The sequence below is a fragment of the Hirundo rustica genome, chromosome 2, assembly GCF_015227805.2.
Source record: "Hirundo rustica isolate bHirRus1 chromosome 2, bHirRus1.pri.v3, whole genome shotgun sequence".
Classification (NCBI taxonomy): domain Eukaryota; kingdom Metazoa; phylum Chordata; class Aves; order Passeriformes; family Hirundinidae; genus Hirundo; species Hirundo rustica.
This window is the reverse complement of record NC_053451.1, coordinates 94401364-94421783: the sequence shown is the minus strand read 5'-3', so window position 1 is coordinate 94421783 and position 20420 is coordinate 94401364. Positions and strand designations below refer to the sequence as shown.

The 20420-nt window shown below is 38.4% G+C and overlaps 1 protein-coding gene across 1 annotated transcript in view; it reads right to left on the bottom strand.

Annotated features, from left to right (window-relative positions):
• Nucleotides 1–3740: 3740 nt before the first annotated feature.
• Nucleotides 3741–20420, bottom strand: part of COL4A1 (collagen type IV alpha 1 chain) — a 120452-nt gene continuing 103772 nt past the window's right edge. Inside the window, exons 44-52 of the mRNA XM_058419188.1 lie at nucleotides 17293–17365; nucleotides 16510–16581; nucleotides 15060–15188; nucleotides 13569–13667; nucleotides 13208–13420; nucleotides 12274–12451; nucleotides 9366–9480; nucleotides 8515–8687; nucleotides 3741–6922 (exon numbers count right to left, since the gene is read on the bottom strand). Coding sequence (XP_058275171.1) covers nucleotides 6841–6922; nucleotides 8515–8687; nucleotides 9366–9480; nucleotides 12274–12451; nucleotides 13208–13420; nucleotides 13569–13667; nucleotides 15060–15188; nucleotides 16510–16581; nucleotides 17293–17365 — 1134 coding nt within the window. The 3' untranslated portion in view covers nucleotides 3741–6840. The remainder of the gene's footprint in view (nucleotides 6923–8514; nucleotides 8688–9365; nucleotides 9481–12273; nucleotides 12452–13207; nucleotides 13421–13568; nucleotides 13668–15059; nucleotides 15189–16509; nucleotides 16582–17292; nucleotides 17366–20420) is intronic.

The following is a 20420-nucleotide window of genomic DNA, read 5'->3' as shown; positions in this document are numbered from 1 at the left end:
TTTGTTCAGGAAGCAGAAAAAAAATCACTTGTCACGAGTCTATGCAACTGTATAAAATTAGATTCATAAGAACCCATAGGAATGATAAGAATGTCCTTTGCTGAACCTTGGTGCTGAAGACTTGGCCACATGTGAAAGGAGGTAGATGATCTTACACATTCCCTCCCCACTGCTGCCACATGATGAGTTAATATTTGATTAGACAGTGCTGTATCTATGACACCTGTTCACCAGGGAGACTAGGACAACAACTGATGTAATCTACCTTATTATATACTTAATGATAGAGGAGAAGCGCTGCTTTTTCAGCTTCCCACGTCTGCTTTTCATTTCCTCTCCTACACATTCCTGAGAGGTCATGTTCAGTGCCTTGCAAGAGCAAACAAACAACTACATTTTTTTTGCCTCTCTCTCTCTGCAATTTGCTTGATAGAGGAGAAAAACTTTAAAAATTTCCTCTCTACTGTATGTTTCTGGGAAGAAAACTACTTCTTGAAAGTAGTTATTAATATACCTGTGTTGGCAAGGTTTCTCTGATTACAATAGGAGAGTACAGAAAATACCCAAAAATGCTTGGTACCAAGGCTACATGGAAAAACCACAATATTCACAGTGGTGGTTCACACACCTGGCTGTTGCTTTCAGATCATCCTCACAAATGTCCTCTCAAGAAAATCTTGCCCTTTGACAAATAGGACTTACTCAATTTTTTTAGGTCAATTCTCCAAAAAGCCAAGTGGCTGTTACGTGCCACTTGGCAGGAGCTCCAAAGCACCGCATCTGAGCAGATTCCCCAGAATTGTCCCAGTGGTTTGTACCTGATTCCCAGGATGCAGCGACTTCCTTCAGGAAATGTGTTTCTGGTTTGCACCACTAGCAATCCCAGCAATCTTTGCAATCTGAATACAACTTTTTATTTCAAATTAATACAGTTGTGTTCAGAAGATTCTTTTTTTCAATTCAGCTTTCACAACTTCTGTAGCTTTCCTGCTAAGAAATCCCCATCTCTACAGGGAATCTCAAATTCTCACATAACTATAGGTGATTATAGTGTTTCAGATATTGTTCTTCTTACTGCGAGTAGCTATTGTTATAAAGTGAATATATAGTCCAGGGAATAATTTCTTAAAATTCCATTTCCAATTTTTCCCTTCCCATTTTAAAGAGGTCAACATCTTTCCCTGAAGTAAGATTTGCCTTTGAAGAGAGGGGAAGGAGAAATGCAGTGGAGGTCTCTTTGTGGCTTTTTTTTGGACACCACAACTTCTTTTCTATGTGTTTTTTTTATTATTATTATTATTGAGAAAGAAAGGCTGAGAATCAGACAGGGTGTATGTTTCACTGCCCTGAGCTAGGTCCTTTCCTCAGTTCAGGGACAATGCCAAAAGGCCTGGATAGTATTAGCTTTGAACAGAAAAGTAAGCTGTGAAAAAGTTTTAGTCCATCAACGTGGAAATGAGAGCAAATGGCAATTTTGTTTGCAGATATTGAGCTACCAGGAATCTCATTCACTTCTGTGTTGTACTTTCTTACCGTTCTGAGGTCCCAAAGACACTGCAACACATCCGGGCCAGGGAAGTAGGAGGTGGCTCTCAACATACCTAAAACACGATGCACACTGAGACTGCCCTGGCAGTCAGCGTTTCTGTGGGGATTCCCAGATACATTATTGAAAGTGGTACACAGAAGCAATTCTTGACATGGGGTTCATGTGACTGCATTTCAAGTCCCTGTGACTTTGTTAAAGCTTTGATCACATCTCTCAGACAGGTTCATGTCCAAAATTAGGCTGGAAAAAATGCCGCTCTAATTATTTAGAGGAAATAGGAAGACAAGAACATCTTCCACTGCCAGCTACTATGCCCACAAAGATAACAAAAGCTTTGGCAGAAGGTAACACCGGGCATGTTCTCGCACTCTTCACTTTGAACCTTTTCCAGGAACCAATAGTTAGAAATGAGCAGTCTGGTGTACGACTGAGGAACGTTCTAGCAAAAACATACCATGGGTTACACTGGTCTAAAAGCTGTTCACTAAGCATAACAAAAAGGTTTAATCAATGCTCTTTAGAATGTTTTACAAGGACTTTCTCCCCTACCCAAGCCAATTTTACATGTTTATTTACTACAGTGTAAATCAAACTTCACGGGGTTGAGATGACAAATGAATCCTGCCACAATTCTGCATGAAATCTAACATGTTTTCTTAGGTGAGACAGGAGTTGACAGAGCATCAAATGATCACGTTCCATCTATAACTTTCACTCTGTCAAGTCTTCTGTTCTCTGCACCCCAATTATAACAAATATTGCTGACTGCATATAGCCAGAGGGGAAAAAAATGCAGTTCTCAAATATATGTAAAAGATTCAGACATTTTAAAATATTTTCAATGTTTGTACTCCATTCTCTGGTTTGACGACAATAAAAAGCTGGGACGGAATGTACCTTTAAAAATCAACACCGAAAAGTAAGTAAGAATATTCAGCTCTGAGTATCATCCTCTAACAGTGAGAGCTGAAGAGACAAGGTAGTGTCAGTAAGCCTGACTGGGTAAAATATCTTACAATAGAAGCATTCCTGTGTTCATGAGAAGTAGTAGTGATCTATCCTCCCACAGGTATTGACACCTCAAGCAAAACAACAAGCTTACTGTTTGCCAGAGAGAAATAGCCAACACCCACACCCTCCCCTCTGCATTTTTTTGAAGGACTTTCCTCTGACACTCTGAAGAAAGAGAATTGTTTAAAGATTATACTTCCAGGAATTTTTTTTGAGGTTGCTTCGTTAGTACAAAGGACATGCACTTCTTGTTTAGCTGTCAGTGCCAAAAGTAAGTCTGTGTATTTTTTTTTTGTTTATAATTATGTTGTAGAGACATAACCAATGTTACAAATTCACAGTTATTCATTTCATACTATACTTATACTAATGGATAGGTGGGATTATTTCCTTGTCTCTACCACCTTACCTCTGAAACTGACAGACTGAACACTTCCATGTAGCCACAGGATAATTCTTTTCTTAATAATGAGTAATTAAATCTGAGACCAGCCATCACTGGTTTCAGCATTTGTCTGAGCTCAAAATATGCATTTAAACATCTACCCTGGTCTCCCATGTTCTCACTGTTATCTAATTCTTTCTTATGATCTTCAGAATGTGAAGATCGTAAGAATGGTAATTTCTATATGAAGAGGTGGAAATGCAGTGGGCAGCACATTGCTGCCACGACGTGACCAGCAGAGAGAGAGAAGCTCCACTGCAAGCTCTGAAAAAATGCTGTCAGTCTCCTTCCAGAAGTCCCAGTGCAGGCATGGCCAACCACCTTTACAGAGTAAGGGATGGAGATACAGGCAGGTACTGAGATAGCTGCCATTTCAACTAGTCAGTGGTCTTTCTTTGTGCCAGGTGCTGTATTTTCTATTTAGTTGGTGCTCAGAGATCCACAAGCCTGGCTCTGTGTTTATGCTTCACCTTATGCAGTTAGTGCAGATTATTACAGATTTTTAAAACATGGAAGATAGGAAAGACAGGACATTCTCAAAAAGTCATGCAGCTTTACAATTTCAGTCTTGAAAACACACTTTTCTGGGAGCATAGTATGGGGACATCGTTCTCAGGACTCCTGTTACGTAGAAATACGTGTATTTCATCAAGGAAGTTACCACTATGAAATGGATAGGAAATATAGTTATAAACTGAATGCATATTTATCAGAAAAGACACACAGGCTAAGACATAATTTGCTTCAAATTATATATTGGATCATTTAATTATATTATATTTTTATTTTGCAGTATTTATAGAAATTTCTTTAATTGAAAACTGATCCATTCCTATTTCAAAAGAGAAATTGCTTGTGACTAGAACGTGTCAAAATAGAGATGGAGACATGGGGAAATAGTCATATATTCAACAGGGTCCTGTTAGTAGTTTAGAGACCAAGGTATTTGTCAGTTTGAAGTTTTCCGTCCCAGTGTTACCACAAAGAGAGCAAGGGCACCACCTGCTGTTTTAGAAATGAATTTATTTAGAACATGACACAGACTCTTCAAGTACTGCACTCAAAAATTTTCTCCTGAAATTGAAGCTTCTGCAAGAAGATTTGAATAACTGATGAGTTAGCAGTTGCCTGTTCACACAATGAACTGTATTGTAGCCAAACACTGGCCACAGATGCCTGAATATGGGGTACTTAAGAGGTTTTTGAAAGCAAGGCAGTGTTTCACATGGGCTCTTCCTCACCCAGGGCATCAAAATCTAGTGTTCACACACTTTCAGGAGATCTGACTGATATTCAATAAGCACCAAAATGTTTAGTGACTGATTTAAGAAGAAATAGCATCTTTAGCATGAGAATGGTTTATGTCATTATATGAGCCGGAGGTTATGGAATAAATAATTACTATTACATAAGGAAGACATCAAACTACAGTTCAAGCAGTTTTCAAAAATTTTCAAAGGACCTTGTTTCCAAATGCTCCCAATTGAGAAGACAAGGGTTCATACACACCCAGCTGATTTAAACATACATGAAGGACTTTATAAACTCAGCTTTCTTAGACAATTTGACCATAGCAAATTAAATCCCTAGATGACCAGGAGATAAACTGTAGAAGTGTGAGCAGCAGTTTGGATGCTCTGAGTCAGTGAAGACTGCATTTTTGCATAATTCTTCCTAGATGCCAGAAGGAATCATCTTATTTCCTCTTCTTCTGGATATCAAGTGTCCCTTGGGAAAACCCTGCATGAGGCTGCTCAGGCATAATCAGACTTTTATTTTATAAACTAGCAAGGAACTTTTGTGAGGACTGGTCTTTTATAAATAAAATTATCAAGTGTCAGAACTTCCATGAGAGTTAAGAATCATTGCTAAATGAAATGGCCAATTTCTATGCAGGAGCCTTCAGCCATTTGGTCAGAGAATGTCCTGAAGGATTTTAAGTGAAAGCCAGGTTCAAAACAGCAGCAGCAGCCACACTGTTTTCACAGATTTCGGAAAACAACATGAAATTTTAGCAAATTATGTGCTTTTGCCAAGGAAAATGATAGCATGGCCCATTTCCTCTTCAACCAGAGCCAAGATCCACCTTGCCCACTTACAAGCAAAGTTACACAAGATGTTTTTATTTTTATCTTGTATAATTCAGTTGTTTGTGCATGAAAAATTCAAAGGAAAAGTGGAAAATGTGCATAATTTGATCGATTCCCATGAACTGAGATGAAGTTAGCAGATTTTTGTAATGTATACGTATCAACTACATTTCAGTGATAAGTTTCTCATGTTCTATCCATTTCAGTTCTTACAAGATAACAACAGAGGTGTCAGTACAGTGCCCTGTTTCCCCCTTTAGAAGATGCTTTGTACATCTGCAAGATGTGCAAAACAAAAATCATCTAGGATTGCATCAAGCTTGTGCATTTATTGGTGGCTTATTAATTCCTTGCTGTAAATGAATGCTAATAACAAATCAGTAAAAACTTCTTCCTTTCGTCTGTTTTTTTTTTTTTTTTTTACACAAATAGTTTTATTACAAACTTGAATTTTTAAGAAATACACATGTAAGAAATTACACAAAGGCCTTGGCATTTTCAAAAATCTTTTGGTATTTGCATGGTAATAGTCCATAAAACATTTCTGGACACAGACGTGCTCAAACAATGGTATCATTGCATAGAAATTCTTTAGAAGTATTTCTGAGGCCGCTTTGAAGAATTTTTTGGCACAATATTAACAAAATTAAGGCCTTATACTTTTCAAAATCAAGTCATTCAGTGTGTGAGTAGTGTTTAAAACCCTGAAAAATATTAAATACAGAATAAAGACTATAAGCTCAAAGCAGGATTTACTATTATAAACAAAAATAACTATTAACCTGGGTTCAGTCTCTGCAACTTCAGCATTGAAATGACTATGTAAAATGAACACTTCACATCATATTTTGGCATTTAACAACTAATTCATGACACTGAAAAGAAGAAAAAATTTTTAAGTTTCTTTTTGAAATGAAAAACTCAAAAGCTTGATTTGCCTAATGGTTGATATCTATATAAATTACTAAAATATTTATTTTTTTTTTTCTTGACCATTGCTGGATCATTCTTTATTCCACAGGAAAGTTTGTTCTACTGCACAAAGAAGCTGCATAGTACCAACATAGCAGAAACACTTACTTGCCTATTTGTGAAGCCAATTTGGCAATCTCTTCCAGATGTAGCCCCATTAATACTGACAGCACTAAAGGCTACAAACAGAAGCAAAAGTTTGCAGGATGGCACTCTATGTTGTGAAAAGATGGTTACATGATGCTTAACCACAGTCTGTAATCCCAAACCTCTTTTTTACATTAGTATTTCTTTGTACAAGAACAATAAGTACATACCCAAGAGTTTGGGATTTTAAGATACCTAGATAACGGTAACAAACTTATCTGGGGAAGAAAAATGAATCTAAATATATAATACAAGAATGAGAAAGGGGGGTCAAACAGTATAAGGCAGAACTGCATACCTCCTAGCACCTTTGCATTTTTTTTTTTCTGGATAAATGCTGACTTTTTATTCTATCAGTGCATTGCATTTATATAAAAAATACATATACTTTGATCAAAAGTGCCACTTGGCATGTCAACATTTGAAGCTTATCTTTGTTGTCTCTTTTCTTCTTTAGCAAGGACAGGGCCAGTAAAGCAGTGTGTGTTAGTTATGCAAGTTCCTAAAAGGCACTTTACTGTTTTCATATTGGACAACAATGAGGTACATATGATATATGTCTAGGCTTCATTGCTGTTAAACGAATAGCACCATATTGTGTGAAATTAGTTGAAATTCAAAAGTCATTATGTTTTTCTCATACAGACTTGACAACGGCTAACATTTGAGCGTAGATCCCCGGCTTTCAAAGTTGAGGGAGTAGGTTTCCTATTGAAAAGAAAGAAATGAAAAGACCCATTAATAATTTTCAGGTTTATGGACAATACCAATTTTGAATGCCTCCCTTCCAGCCTCTGCTGAATCAAGATCTTCCTAAGCTCTCCAATGTGTAACCACTTCTAAGCTTGGGCACAAACTCTTGTAAGATTAGTTTCAAACATCACACACTTACAGTTACTGAAGAATTCAGTTCTTTCACGAGGCGTAACATTTCCTTAACCTAGAACACCATCTGTTAAAGCAGTAGTTTGAAAACAATCTGGAATTTGGGTAATAAAATAAAATTGGGCAAAGAAGCTGAAATTTGACTGTTTATGAGTTTCTGCTAACTCTTGCGACTTTAAAGACAATTGAAAAGCTGGCAAAGGAAATTATGTGACGTCATAATTAAACACAAACCAAAGCCTTTAGCCTCTAACCTGTCATAAGGAATTACTCCTAGCAACTAGGAATAAATAATTTTCAGACAGAAGTGTGCTTGCATTTAATGCTTTTCATTAAAAAAGATTATGAGTTTACAGGAAATTTGGGAGTATTTGTGATTTATGACAGCAGGGCAGGTCCCCTGACCTGGTATTATTTCATTAATCTGATGCATCGTTTGTAGCCAGAAAAGGGCGTGAAGTTGAGAGGTCTCTGGGTAGGACTCATGGAATGGAAACAGCTGTAGTGCTCACTCTAAATTTTCTTCTGACCAGCTTTCCTCTTTCCTAGGGATCCTATCCCAGTGGTGGTGTGGTTTTTCTGATAGTAGTTCTTCTGGTTGATGAGATTATCACAGCCCCCATAATACTCAGCCCCAGTGCTCAATTTTTCTGCCTACCCCATTGACAACTACCTGATAAACAAACAGTGAAAACTGGCTAAACAACCTGCTTCATTCTGAGACAGACAAGGCAGCATTCACAGATCTAGAAGACATGAAGAGATGAAGGGTAACAGAGCAGCAGTCAGGACTGTGGTAGAAGAGGGTGATTACCTGCCCTCCAGAAAAATGTCTGCTGACCAGTTAAGCTATGCAGACATGGGAACTGATCTATATGCTAACATCTACATGCTAACATTCATAGAGAGCAAATTACCTTGTGTTTAAAAATGTGCAGGAGACCAGAACAAAAGCCTATTTCCACCAGCTGCATTTTACTCATACTTCCTCTAAGACTAGGGAAAGGTAAATAATTGTTCAACTCACTTAGTTTAACACCTGTACAAATTGCAAGTGCTTCTATTATTTCTATTATATATTAAAATCCATTACAGGAAATTTCAATCAGTATGTCAGCCTATCCCAGTTATCACTTGGTGAACACAACCAAAACCAGTGTTAAATTATTCTGAAAAGCAAAATACATGGTACAAATGACACATTGCGAACACTAAATGACAATACATTCATTAATTCCCCTGGAAGCTACTACTTTTTTTTTTTCTTTCTGTTATGAAAAAAACTAACTACATAAATTAACTGTGCTGGTGGACAGCCAATACTTGGACCTGTATTACATTCAAAAAATATTTCTTTTATTCAGTGATGAGGCTCAACTGAATCTCAAAGAGTGATAAATAAGTGATGAACTTACTTGAACATCTCATTCCTTTCTATAGTGGCAAGCCAGAAGCTGTAAGCATTTGCATAATAATTGCAGGTGCCCCGGCCATGGCATTCAATGAAGGGAGCGCTGCGGAACTCCTCTAGGCAGGAACCAGGGGACGCCAGGGCCTGGCCAGAGCCCTCCGCACCAGCACTGGTGTGCTAGGAAAAGGCAAAAGCATTGGTCAGAGAGAGACTCTTCACCTCTTCTGCTACGACTTTGATGAACTCTCTCCCACGAATATTTCTTCACACTGCTCTCCTTGTCCTCTGTTCTGTCCATCTGCTGCTTTGTTGCTCAGCTCAAGGAGGAACAAGGAGGTGGAGCTGAAGGCTCCAGAGATGGCACTGGGTTCCCTCGCTCAACAGCAGCATCAGCAATATCAGATTCAGCAATATCAGATTCACACATCAGCAATACCAGATTCACACATCAGCAATATCAGATTCAAGGGCAGCTGTATGCACAGAAGTCCTTCAGGAGAGACAGCAGGACCCAAGCTATCTAGGTAAGCAGCATGTCAGGGCTAGCTCCTGGCCCAGACAGCATAGGGTCTGGTATGGCTTTCATCTGAATAGCTTAACTCCATTCCCACCCCACATCACAGTGGCCTCTCTCCCACTGCCAAATGCTAACAGCTCTGGATCCATGCTGTGTCTCAGACCATGCCCAGGCCTTGCCTGGGAAAATGATCAGCTTCTTTTTGAACTCACTACAAAGGGTGGAGGTCTAATGCCCTCCTAAAACCCAAAGTGACAGAGTCAGATACAAACTTTCCGTAGATAAAAACCTTGAAACAAATGCTTTCCTCAGCTCAGAGTATGCCGCAGTGCTCTTACCATGACAAAGGAATAACCAATCCAAAGTGAACTCCAGCCTTCAGGACATGGTGGTATTTGAATTGTCTGACTGTGAACAGCTATTACCATAGCAGGAGCTTCACACACAGAGCATCTAGAAGGACCAAGACACAAATGAGCTGCTTGCACGTAAGGATTATTACTTCTTTATTCAGAAGTTAATTTCTTTATGGGATCTCGAAATAGAAAATGTTGTCATGTTCAATACCAAAGGAAAATCACAATGTTTCATTCAGAAAAACAGCCAACTGGTTTTTGGGTTTTTTTCTTTTTTGTATCTAATTTATTTTGTAAAGTTCTGATTTCTCCCTTACTTACAGACAGCTCAGATATTAAGGCTTATTCCTATTAGCTTTCCTATGAGAGAAAAACAAGAGGCCTCTTATCCAAATATTTACATGTATTTTTCTTTTTCTAGTCCCATTTGTACTGAAGTTTCTGAAAGTGCTCAATGTCATGAACATGGGAGGCAAATAGCCAAACACTATAACTCAGCAAGTATCACTTAAAAGTGGTCTACCGTGATGAGAAACAAGTAATAGCAATTCATCATCCTAAACAGCACTGACTTCCAGAGAAAAAGCCATTTCTCTGGAAAATGTCTTACAAAGGCAATCACTGCTAATCTAATCTAATGCAGACTCTTTCCCATGCACTTTCCTTGAAAGTGTTTTTTTAATTTACATTTGTGGTCTGTATCTCCAGTAAGAGATTTCTAGCAACGTAACTTGCACAACAAACTTCAAAGCAATTCTCCGGAAAGGCATGCAGCACCAGCTCTTTTACTTTAGATAAATTCTTCATGTCTCAGAACTGCTAGGTTACTGAATAATCCAGTGACCAATCATGCCTTCACAGGAGAATCATAAAAAACCCATGAGCTGGGCTGGAATTTTAATATGGGAGCTGATAATAAGGAATTTGGTAGATACAATCCGTTTTTTCTTGCACAACTCTTCAACTGGCTGCTGCAGTTAGCAATTATGAAAATGATTGAAAACTAAACAGTCTGATTCCTATCTATTATCAGAGCAGGGAAAAGAATCAAGTGTAAAATGGATAAAGTTGGATTCTGGAAAATGTAGAGAAGCAAAGGTATTCAGAATGAAAGCTTTCTATTTCTGCCTTGTGAAGACTGCTTTCATACCTACTACCTTCATGTTTAGTGCAGAAGCACGAGAGTTATTTTAAGAAACACATCAATGAAAGCGTAAGTTAAAAGAAGGAATGTAAAGCTGCCTCTATTCTTGGAGCTCTGTTTTGCTTCAAGAGATTTATGGTATTTCAGTAGAAGGTCCTCCTATGATTCAAGGCAGCAAGTGACACTTCTACACATTTTCAACATTTGGACAGGGAAAACTGTTGTTTAAAAAGCGTCAACTAATAAATTGAAAGAAGAGTCTTTGCTCATTTTCTAAAATTAATATTACAACAATTTCACTCATTGCTATGACTAAAAGGAGAAAAACACATAAGCATACATGCACACACTCACACACGTATGTACATACATATGCACACTTACGCATATTTACGGTGCAAAAGCTATTCCGTAGGCATAAGATAAGGCAAAGTGTTGGTTAGTACCTCCTTCAGCAAGAGTTTCAAACGTGACTGTTAAAGGCTATTTTGGGTACATGATATGGGATGGCATAAAAGGAATATGAATTTCAGAGGTTGGCAATTTGAATTTTTCTGAAAGTCAAGCCCTTTCCATCCACATGCAATGAACAAACAAAAATTTAAGACCAACAAAAGCTGTGGTGTCTCTCGAGAATCTCAATCTGCCCATTCATTTTCAAAATATACCAACTTCTTTGTTTCTAAACCCCAAGTAAGAATACAGAGAACAGCTGCAGATACAGGATGGATTTCACTATGCAAAATAAACATCACATGTTTTGCAGTAGAGCCATATAGCTTTTTGAACATCCAAGATGTTCAGAATATAACCTACTGATGATTTGGACTGTCCTTTCTCTTGAATGTACCTGAGAAATCATTCCCAGCAATCTCCACTCCCATTCATTAAAAATGGCTGGAAGAGGGATCAGCAAGAGCTGATACAGATTAGAAGCAATGACAGAAAGGACCATAATGCCTAAATCTAATGATTACCACTTAAGCTGTAAGTCAAAGGTTCCCTTGTCAGATTCATACCTAATGGTGGGACAGTTTGCCACGCTTTTGCTCATAACTCTGCCTTCAGCACTGGACATATTATGCCAGAAGAGGTTTTCTAGGGGTCTTAAAACTTCAAATGGACCAAAAGTTCAACATGTTGCATTGATGCAGAACAGTTATGTCTCTGATATAAGCATAATTCTCTATGCTAGCTGTGAATCTGGAATTATTAAAAAATAGATGATTGATTTTGCAATTGTTTCCTTTAATTCAGACAATAATGACTGTATTCAAGCAGAATTTCTAAAACAATGGAACAAGCCTGTCAGTCTACTGCGTGATAAAAATGCTACCATTTTCAAACAAAAGGAAACTGAGCCCTAAAAAGCTTCTAGCTATGGCTAGTCAAAAACCAGAAGTGTTTCGGTCAAGAATTGGGAAAAAATGCAAGATTTTTTCTCCTTCAAAGTACATCACAGCTTTTTCAAGACAACATTTCAAAGTAAATCTTTTCATTTCAATTATACTCAAAATAGGCTATTCTCTTTGTTTGGGTTTCCCCTAAAATGGATTTCTTTTTGATCAAAGTCTAAACTGAAAACATGCACACTTTGAAACATTTCATCAAAAGAACTCAAACTTTAAATTTAAAGGCAGGAAATAAAAATATACAGATTAAAAGCCTCATCCAGAAAAATAAAGTACCCTACACTCTTTCCACAGGCTTTTTCACTTTATAACTACAGCAGAACTGAAACCATACCTGCTGATGAATGGTCTGATATTATCACCAGTGATAGGAGCCATATTCATTGGCATGGGTTCAGGAGTAGACAGCCAGTAGGAGTAGTCATTCCTTGATGCAAAATTACAGACATTGTTGATATTGCAGAATAAGAAAGGCATGGTACTAAATTTACGAAGACAGCTTCCTGCTGTGCCTGAAATGTTAAGTGAAAGGTTATTTCTTAACACAGTTTTGTTAAACCAACACCAACTGCCTAACAATTATTTCCAGGAGCAGCTACAAAGGCAGAGAACACTTGCTCTGGAGGGCTCAGTTTTCTCAGAAGAAGTGAATTCTCTTAGCTTCATGGGGAAAGAATGGCACAAGGAAAGGAGTTCAGTCTTGCTGGCAGAATTATGGAATACATTAGGTTGGAATAAACCTCTAGAGGACATCTACCCTACTGCCCAGCCAGTTAGATCTGGTTTCTTGGGTCCAGATTTAGTTGGATTTTGAGGATCTCCAAAGACAAGAAATTCAACCATCTCTCTGGGGTTCTGTTACAATGATTGACCACCAGCATGATAAAAAAGCTTCCATTTATGTTTCACTGAAATGTATCTCATACTTGTGGTCCATTGCTTCTTCTATCACTGAGACACTCTGAGAAGGCACTCCACACTCTCTACCCTCCCTGTAGACTGCTGTAGGCTGCAATAAAGGCCTCCCCATAAATATCTGTTAAGGCTGAGCAAACCTCGTTCTATCAGACTGTCCAGACCCCAGGAGCCACCTCAGTAATTAGGAGTTGTATTCACTTTAGCAACATCTTCCTTATTCTGGGATGCCTAGGCCTGAGCCAGAGCAATTGCACAGATTTTCTCAATACAGTTCTACAAACCAGAGACATGTATACAAACATTTGTTTTTCAGTGAATTCTAACTGAATTCTGACTTGGTCTCTACTTACCCAGATCTTGGCCATGTGCTCTTTCATTGCCTTGTACATAAAGCAAGGAGTAGCCGTGGTAAATCAGCCTTGTTCCGAATGGACACGATGGCTCTTCAATGGTTTGACTGTGTCTGGTTACAAGGAAGCCGTGAGCAACAGATGGTGCCCCTGGTGGGCCCATAGCCCCGGGCAAGCCATCAGGGCCAGGTGGACCAGGGAATCCTCTGGGCCCTACAACACAGAGAGGCTCCTTTTATTTCTGCAGACAGCAGAACTCTCCCTACATGACTAAAGAAATTAAATTAAATACATTCACACCTAATACCATATGCTATTTTTCCATGAAGAAATCAAGTTTTTGAGGAATGCAGGGACTTACCTGGGGGACCATAAGGACCAGCTTCTCCTTTCTGTCCAGGCTGACCATCAAACCCTGGACTACCAGGTGGTCCAGGTACACCTGAAGGTCCTGTCACCCCTGTTGAAAAACAAGGAATAATTATTATTGGATATTATTTCATGTTAGTTCTGACTTTTTGGCTTTTAATACAGTACAGCACAGGTATGCCTTGGCATAAACTAAATTCATGCAGAAACATACAGTTCCATATCTAGAGAACATATGAGGGCTAATCCAGGCAAAGTCATTCTGTAGTAGAGCAGAACTGAGAAGGAGAGAGCATGCTCTAAAATAGCCAGCATTTGCCTGGAATATGAAAAGGAATCTCTTCTCTCTCTGCTCATCATGTGACTCAATCAAAAACAGACCATAAAAAAGCAGGGTCATGAACAGTGGCAAAATGGGTATCCTCTTAGCTTCTTCACAAATGAGTTTTCAAACATCTTTTATGTCTTCCCTTCATCGATTTTTAGGTATGCTATGAATCCTACATAAATTCCACAAATCTCACTTCAGGAGAAGGAAGTTAATACCATCAGCACTATAGCAACACTTCTGTGACTCATCAGAAGCTTTAGATGCTTACAGCTTTCCTTTTCCTGACCACTCAAAAAGCAATATTGCGTTTATGTACTGAATTGACTACTACTGATGGAGCAATGGATCGTGTACAAGCAAACACATGCTGTGTTCAATCACTGAGACTATTTCATAGCTATTTCCTAAAGGACAAAAGTTGCAGAGTTGTATCCCCATCTTCAAGTGAAAACTTTTATATCTACTATATTAACTAGGAAGAAATACTCATTATCCTCCACAGTAATTCCCCATCAACTTAACATAAATCATTCAGGAAAAAAGCTTTCCCTTAGAATCTTAACACTTCTGGGCTCCCACTTTCCATGTCCCATCATTCTGAAGGACGTGTCCTTGTGCCAGCATTTCATTTGTCCTGCCCTTTACTCTTACTTTCTAGTGGGTCTCATTTTTGCAGTTCTCCTACTATTTATAAAAATTGCAACATCTGGACTAAAAGAAGAAATTTAGAACCATTGAACAAGCTTCCTCAGGAAGCACTTTTCATTGCAGGATCAAGTGGTTTTCCTCATGCTTATCTTTTCCCAGAGACACACAGTATTTAAGTTTTGATTCAAGACCAATGACAGAAGATACCCTAAAAAATTCATTCTGGGGAAAGGATGTGCAGAGTGTTGCAGGTCATTCTGCCTACTACTGACTTCACATACTGATGTGATGACTGCAGAGTGAGAGCCTATAAAAAATCACCAGGAAGCCATCTGTTCTGGATGAGCTTCAATAAGGACTCTCTTCTTCATCATTGACACAATTTAAGTGGCTTACAAAAATTGGGTAATATTATACAAAAAAATCTTGCAGTATCTAGCCTACCTTTGGTCTATTTTTACATTACATAAAATGTATTTCTACTGACAAATTAGAAACTCTCACCTTGTTGTCCTTTGGGACCTGGAAGTCCTGGGAATCCCTTGAGACCAACTGGTCCTACAGGTCCAGGTAAGCCAGGATCCCCTTTAATAAGCTGAAAAGGACCTGGTGGGCCTGGTGGGCCTTGTAAACCTGTGGAAATCAACCAAGAAAACCAGCACATATTTAGTATTGCACAATTTAAAAAAAAAAAAGGAAAAAACCATTACCTTGCATTGCCATTTACACAGTCAGAGACTGGAGCCTCTCACAGACAGTCATGAGATATCAACACGTCCTAGATTTACACGTGAATTAAACTGCAAAGCTTCCCAGACAGAAGCCTATCTGTGCTGATATCTCCAGCCAAAAAGACTGAGATAGCTGTCTAGACCTTAGGTTGCATGGAGTTGTCTCAGCAAGTTTGCAAATAGCCCCAAGCTGAGTGGTATAGTCAATATGCTGGAAGGAAGGGATGCCATCCAGAGGCACCTTTGACATGTGAGGCAAGTGGGCCAACAGGAACCTTATGAAGTTCGACAAGTGCAAGGTCAAGTGCAAGGTCTTACACACGGCCAGAGCAATCCTCAATATCAGGACAGACTGGGGGATGAATGGATTGAAAGCAGCCCTGCAGAGAAGGACTTGGGAAACACAGGTAGATGAAAAATGGGATGAGTCAGCAATGTATGCTCACAGCCCAGAAAGCCAATACAGGGCTGTATTACAAGAAGTGTGGCCAGTAATGCTCCCCCTCAGCTCTGTTCTTGTAAAACCCCACCTGGAATGTTATATGCACCTCTAGGGTCCCCTGTACAAAAAGGACATGTACCTGTCAGAACAGGTCATGAAAATGATCAGAGGGGTGGAAGAGATCTTACATGAAGAAAGGCTGAGAGAGCGGGGCTTGTTCAGCCTGGAGAAGCAAGGCCAGGGAAGATCTCACTGCAGCCTTTCAATACATAAAATGGACTTATATTGAAGGACTGAGAGAATTTTTTTACCAGGGTCTGGAGTGACAGGACAAGGGGCAACAGTGTGAAAGAAAGAAGTGTTTACAGAAAGAGTGCAAATTTAGATTGGACTTAAGGAGGACAATTTTTTACTGTGAGGGTGGTGAGGAACAGAGATTCCCCAGGGAAGCTACAGAAGCTCTGTCCCTGGAAGCATTCAAAGCCAGGTTGGGTGGGGCTCTGAGCAACCTGCTTTAGTGAAAGATGTCCCTGCTCATGGCAGGCAGGTTGAAACTAGATGATTTTTAAGATCCATTCAAACTCAAACCATTCTATGATTCTGATTTGACTATTCAGATGCTGATACATGATATCTGGTTTCACATTCTGAGTTTTTAGAATAGAACAGAACAGAATAAAAGGGTGATGGAGTTACAGCCACAGATAACCACAAATTAATCACAAATAACCATTTTACCAAAAACATTTGAGGAAAAAAAAAGCAGAAGTCTTTATTATACCTTTAGATCCAGGAAGACCTTGGTCACCTCGCTCACCCTTAAGGCCTGGGAAGCCAGGAGTTCCTTTTGGACCTGAAGTCAAAGGAAATTATTTGCATGAAAATTCAGTAATTGATTTGGAAGGATATGTGTGAAATAATCATGTATGACCCCATGTTCCTGAAAAGGATGTGACTTTATTTGCACAAGTACTTTTTAACTGTTTGCAGGAATACGATACAAAGTACACCACTAAGTCATGAAAGAAATAATGACTGAAAATAAATTTCTCTTATTTTTTCTCTTACTTCTCTTCAAAGTTCTCTTACTTTAATAATATCATTCTCTAGATTAAAAGCATTATGCTTTTTCTATTAATAACTGTATTTTTTATATACCTGGTGTTTTCATGTACATGATGGCAACAGTAGCAGGAATATAATCAAGAAGGAAGACATGCAGAGCCCATTTTCTCAATCTAGCTCTAACATTTGCCTCCTCAATTCTCAAGAAAATCTTGAACATTCCTGATTGGTAGTATCTAGCAATCAATTTTACTTCCATCTTTTAAAGCGCACATTTTATATTTACAATGCAAGAATACAGAGACAAAAAGAGACAAAAAGAGACAAAAAACCTTAAGAAAAATCTCAATGTTTTTTGTATGTTTTTTGAGGTAGTGTCCTGTTCAGTAACCATTAACATAGAGTCAGCATTCTTTGGGCACCTCTTTTGAGAGAGAGTAAGGATATGAAAGAGACATTTTTGCATAATTTTCAGGAGTATGTTAAGTTTTCTCCTTACCTGGAACACCTGGAATTCCTGGAGGTCCGAGATCACCCTTTGGACCGGTGTCTCCTGGCAAACCAGGACTACCCTGCATAAAAGAAAATGTGAAATATAGTTATCCTACACTATTATGGTATGACTCTCAAATAGGGTGTGTATTACCGGAAAAAATATAATATGAGAAAACCATTAAGTTTAAGAAACGGTCACTCTTTCACTTGATTAGATAAGAAGCTTCTCCTACAGGAACATGAGTGACACTTTGCTCTTTCTAAACTATTTTTTGCCTCACAAAGATACCAGATCAGAATGAGGTCCTGCTAGCACTGCAGCCAATGAAGCAGTTCTCAACCATAGACCATATTATTATGAAAAACATCAGTAAGCACAAATCTCAGCGGATACTAATTTCTGTGCAGTCCTAGCAGGAGGCTGCTAGTTAGATAATTAAATGGAGCAATTCTAGACCACAGCAGACTTGAAAACTTCTACATTCACACATGGAATGAAATTAAATATGTTCAACAATTTATAATCCTCTGAAGATTTTTACTTTTCAACAGGGCTAAAACACTCAATGGCTTAAAACACTTCAAACACAATGGGGACTCCTCCTTCTGCCTTCATTCTAAACTGTAGCTCTGAAAACAATGGCAACAAGTTCACTGCAGCCTCACTTCAAGGAAAACCAAGACCCTATTTCAAAAGACACTGTAAACAGTCATTCAAATGGCTGCCAATTTCCTTTTCTTTTTTTGTCTGTTGAAGATCATCTGCAAAAAAGCTTGTAAGTATAGTTCAGAGTTTCTCCCTCACTGAATTGGTATGACAGTAACAGTTCACTATATAATAAAATGTGGAACACAGGCGGAGGAAAGAAATAAAATCCCTTTGCTAAGTAACCTACCAACCAGAAGCTGGAGATGTGAATTGAATACCCAGTGAAAAATAATACCAGCAGTAGGAGTCATCGTACTTGCAGAACAATAGAATAGGCACACAGGAGTGATTTTTCATTCAGTGCAAGTTAGATATAAATATCTAAGGTGAGAAGAATGACAAATGTCTAATTCTTTCCACTGATTATAAAGGGAGAAGAGATGACTAGCTCAAAAATGGATGCCCACAGTTAAACTTCCAAAGACTCCAAAGTTAAACAAAAGAAATTCTACCTTCAAGAGTGCTAAGGGAGGCATGAATGAAATAAGATCCCCTGGTTTCCTTCAGCCACAGTCACAGTATGGAGGAGTGTTTAAAGAAATGGCTGTCTCTTCATATCATAATATGTGAACTTCTGAAGCCCAAAACAGGAGGGCTAACTTTGATTCAGAAGGCATTTATGAGTCAATCACATTAAAAGAGGGAGATTTAATATTTATATATATATATCTATTTTAGGTTATAATTAGAAAAAACATTTCTAAGAGATGTTTACTGAAAGCTTTCCATCAAAGGATGTTTTCCACAACGGTATGCATTGCTTAAACTTTTTTTTTCTCATCAGATACAGCTTGGCAAACAACTTCTTTTTTGGATCTGTTCCAAAGAGAACAAAACTATTTCAGGAAAATGTTTGTTCTCTCATTTCAACACTAAAAGGAACAGGAAAAAACCCATGAGATTTGTATTTCACAGTCTGATCTCTGCATTTACTTTTTTTTGTATACAATTTTTAGGCAGGTTGTGTCACTCATGTTGCAACAAAATCTCCCTACTGATATAGGTCACCATGCACCTGGAGACCTGGTATGAGCAATTGAGCCATAATCAGGGCAGGAGCCTGTCACACTGGGGAGGATGAAGACATTAGAAATTCATCTTAGTATGCATCACCAGAGGAAGCTTAATATTTAATATCACTCTCACTGCAGCATTTCACACAGAGTTAAGAACCTGCTACTATGAATTATGGCTCGAGGACAGTGAAACATTTTTCTGATTGAAGACATGGAATCAAAATCCTTAGGCACTTCCCATTCTCTCTCAGCAAACAGTCTCAGACTGGTATATCAACCAGTGAAAAGCTTTACAATTTCCTGATGTACAGAAATTTATTTCTCTGCAGAAGTAGTGCAAATTATTAAACTAGGAAAAATATACTGGAGTGTTATGTTGGATTTTACTACCTTCAAAGCTGGTATGGTATGATACAGTATGGTATCAGATATAAAAATGTCTTAATGTCTCTGTGAAGTGACTCCTGGATGCAGAAAAAGATGCACTAGATCTATGCATTATCAAGAATAGAGTGGACCTTTAAAGTCCTGCCTTTCATATCAGAACTTTATTCCTGAGTCTTTCTTCCTTTTGTACACTAGGAATTTTCTCATCCTTTTTTCCATAAATATTACTTTTGTTGTTACTATTGTCCTTTTTTTAATAGAATTGTTAAGATTGGAAAATACCAGTAAGATCTTCAAATCCAACCATTAACCCATCACCACCATGTTCACCACTAAACCAAACACCTCAAGAGTTATATCCACGCATTTTTTGAACACTTCCAGGTATAGTGACTCCACCACTTCCCTGGGCAGCTCATTCCAATGCCTGACCACCCTTTCAGTGAATAAATGTTTCCTAATATCCAATCTAAAGCTCCCCTGGCATAACTTGAGGCCATTTCTTCTTGTCCTGTCACTTCTTACCTGGGAGAAGAGACCAAGCCCCATCTGTCTACAACTTCCTTTCAGGGAGTTGTAGAGAGTGATAAGGTCCCCTCTGAGCCTGCTCCTACTCTGGGCTAAATGACCTCCATTCTCAGAGTAGTAGATGAAAAGTTCAAAAATAGATCATATTTTTCAGTGTGGAAAAGGGGATCATACACTCAGAGAAATAATATAGAAGACCAACTGTTCTGGGTGGCTGTCCTATTCTACTTCATTCTCGCTAGTATATCAAAAAGGGACTATTTTAGCCCAGGAAAAATGAATAATACATGACAAAAATGTATTAATAGTACTGCCTGTTTGTAGTTCTAAATCAGCAGCAATATTTCATCACTGACAGTACTGAAACTGCACTTTATTTGAGAGCTTTCATAACAAAAGCAAACAGTTCAGGTATTTTCAGAAGGCAATTTATCGTGAAATATGCAACCTTTAAAATTAACTACTAATGCATTTACCGGATTTATGGATGTG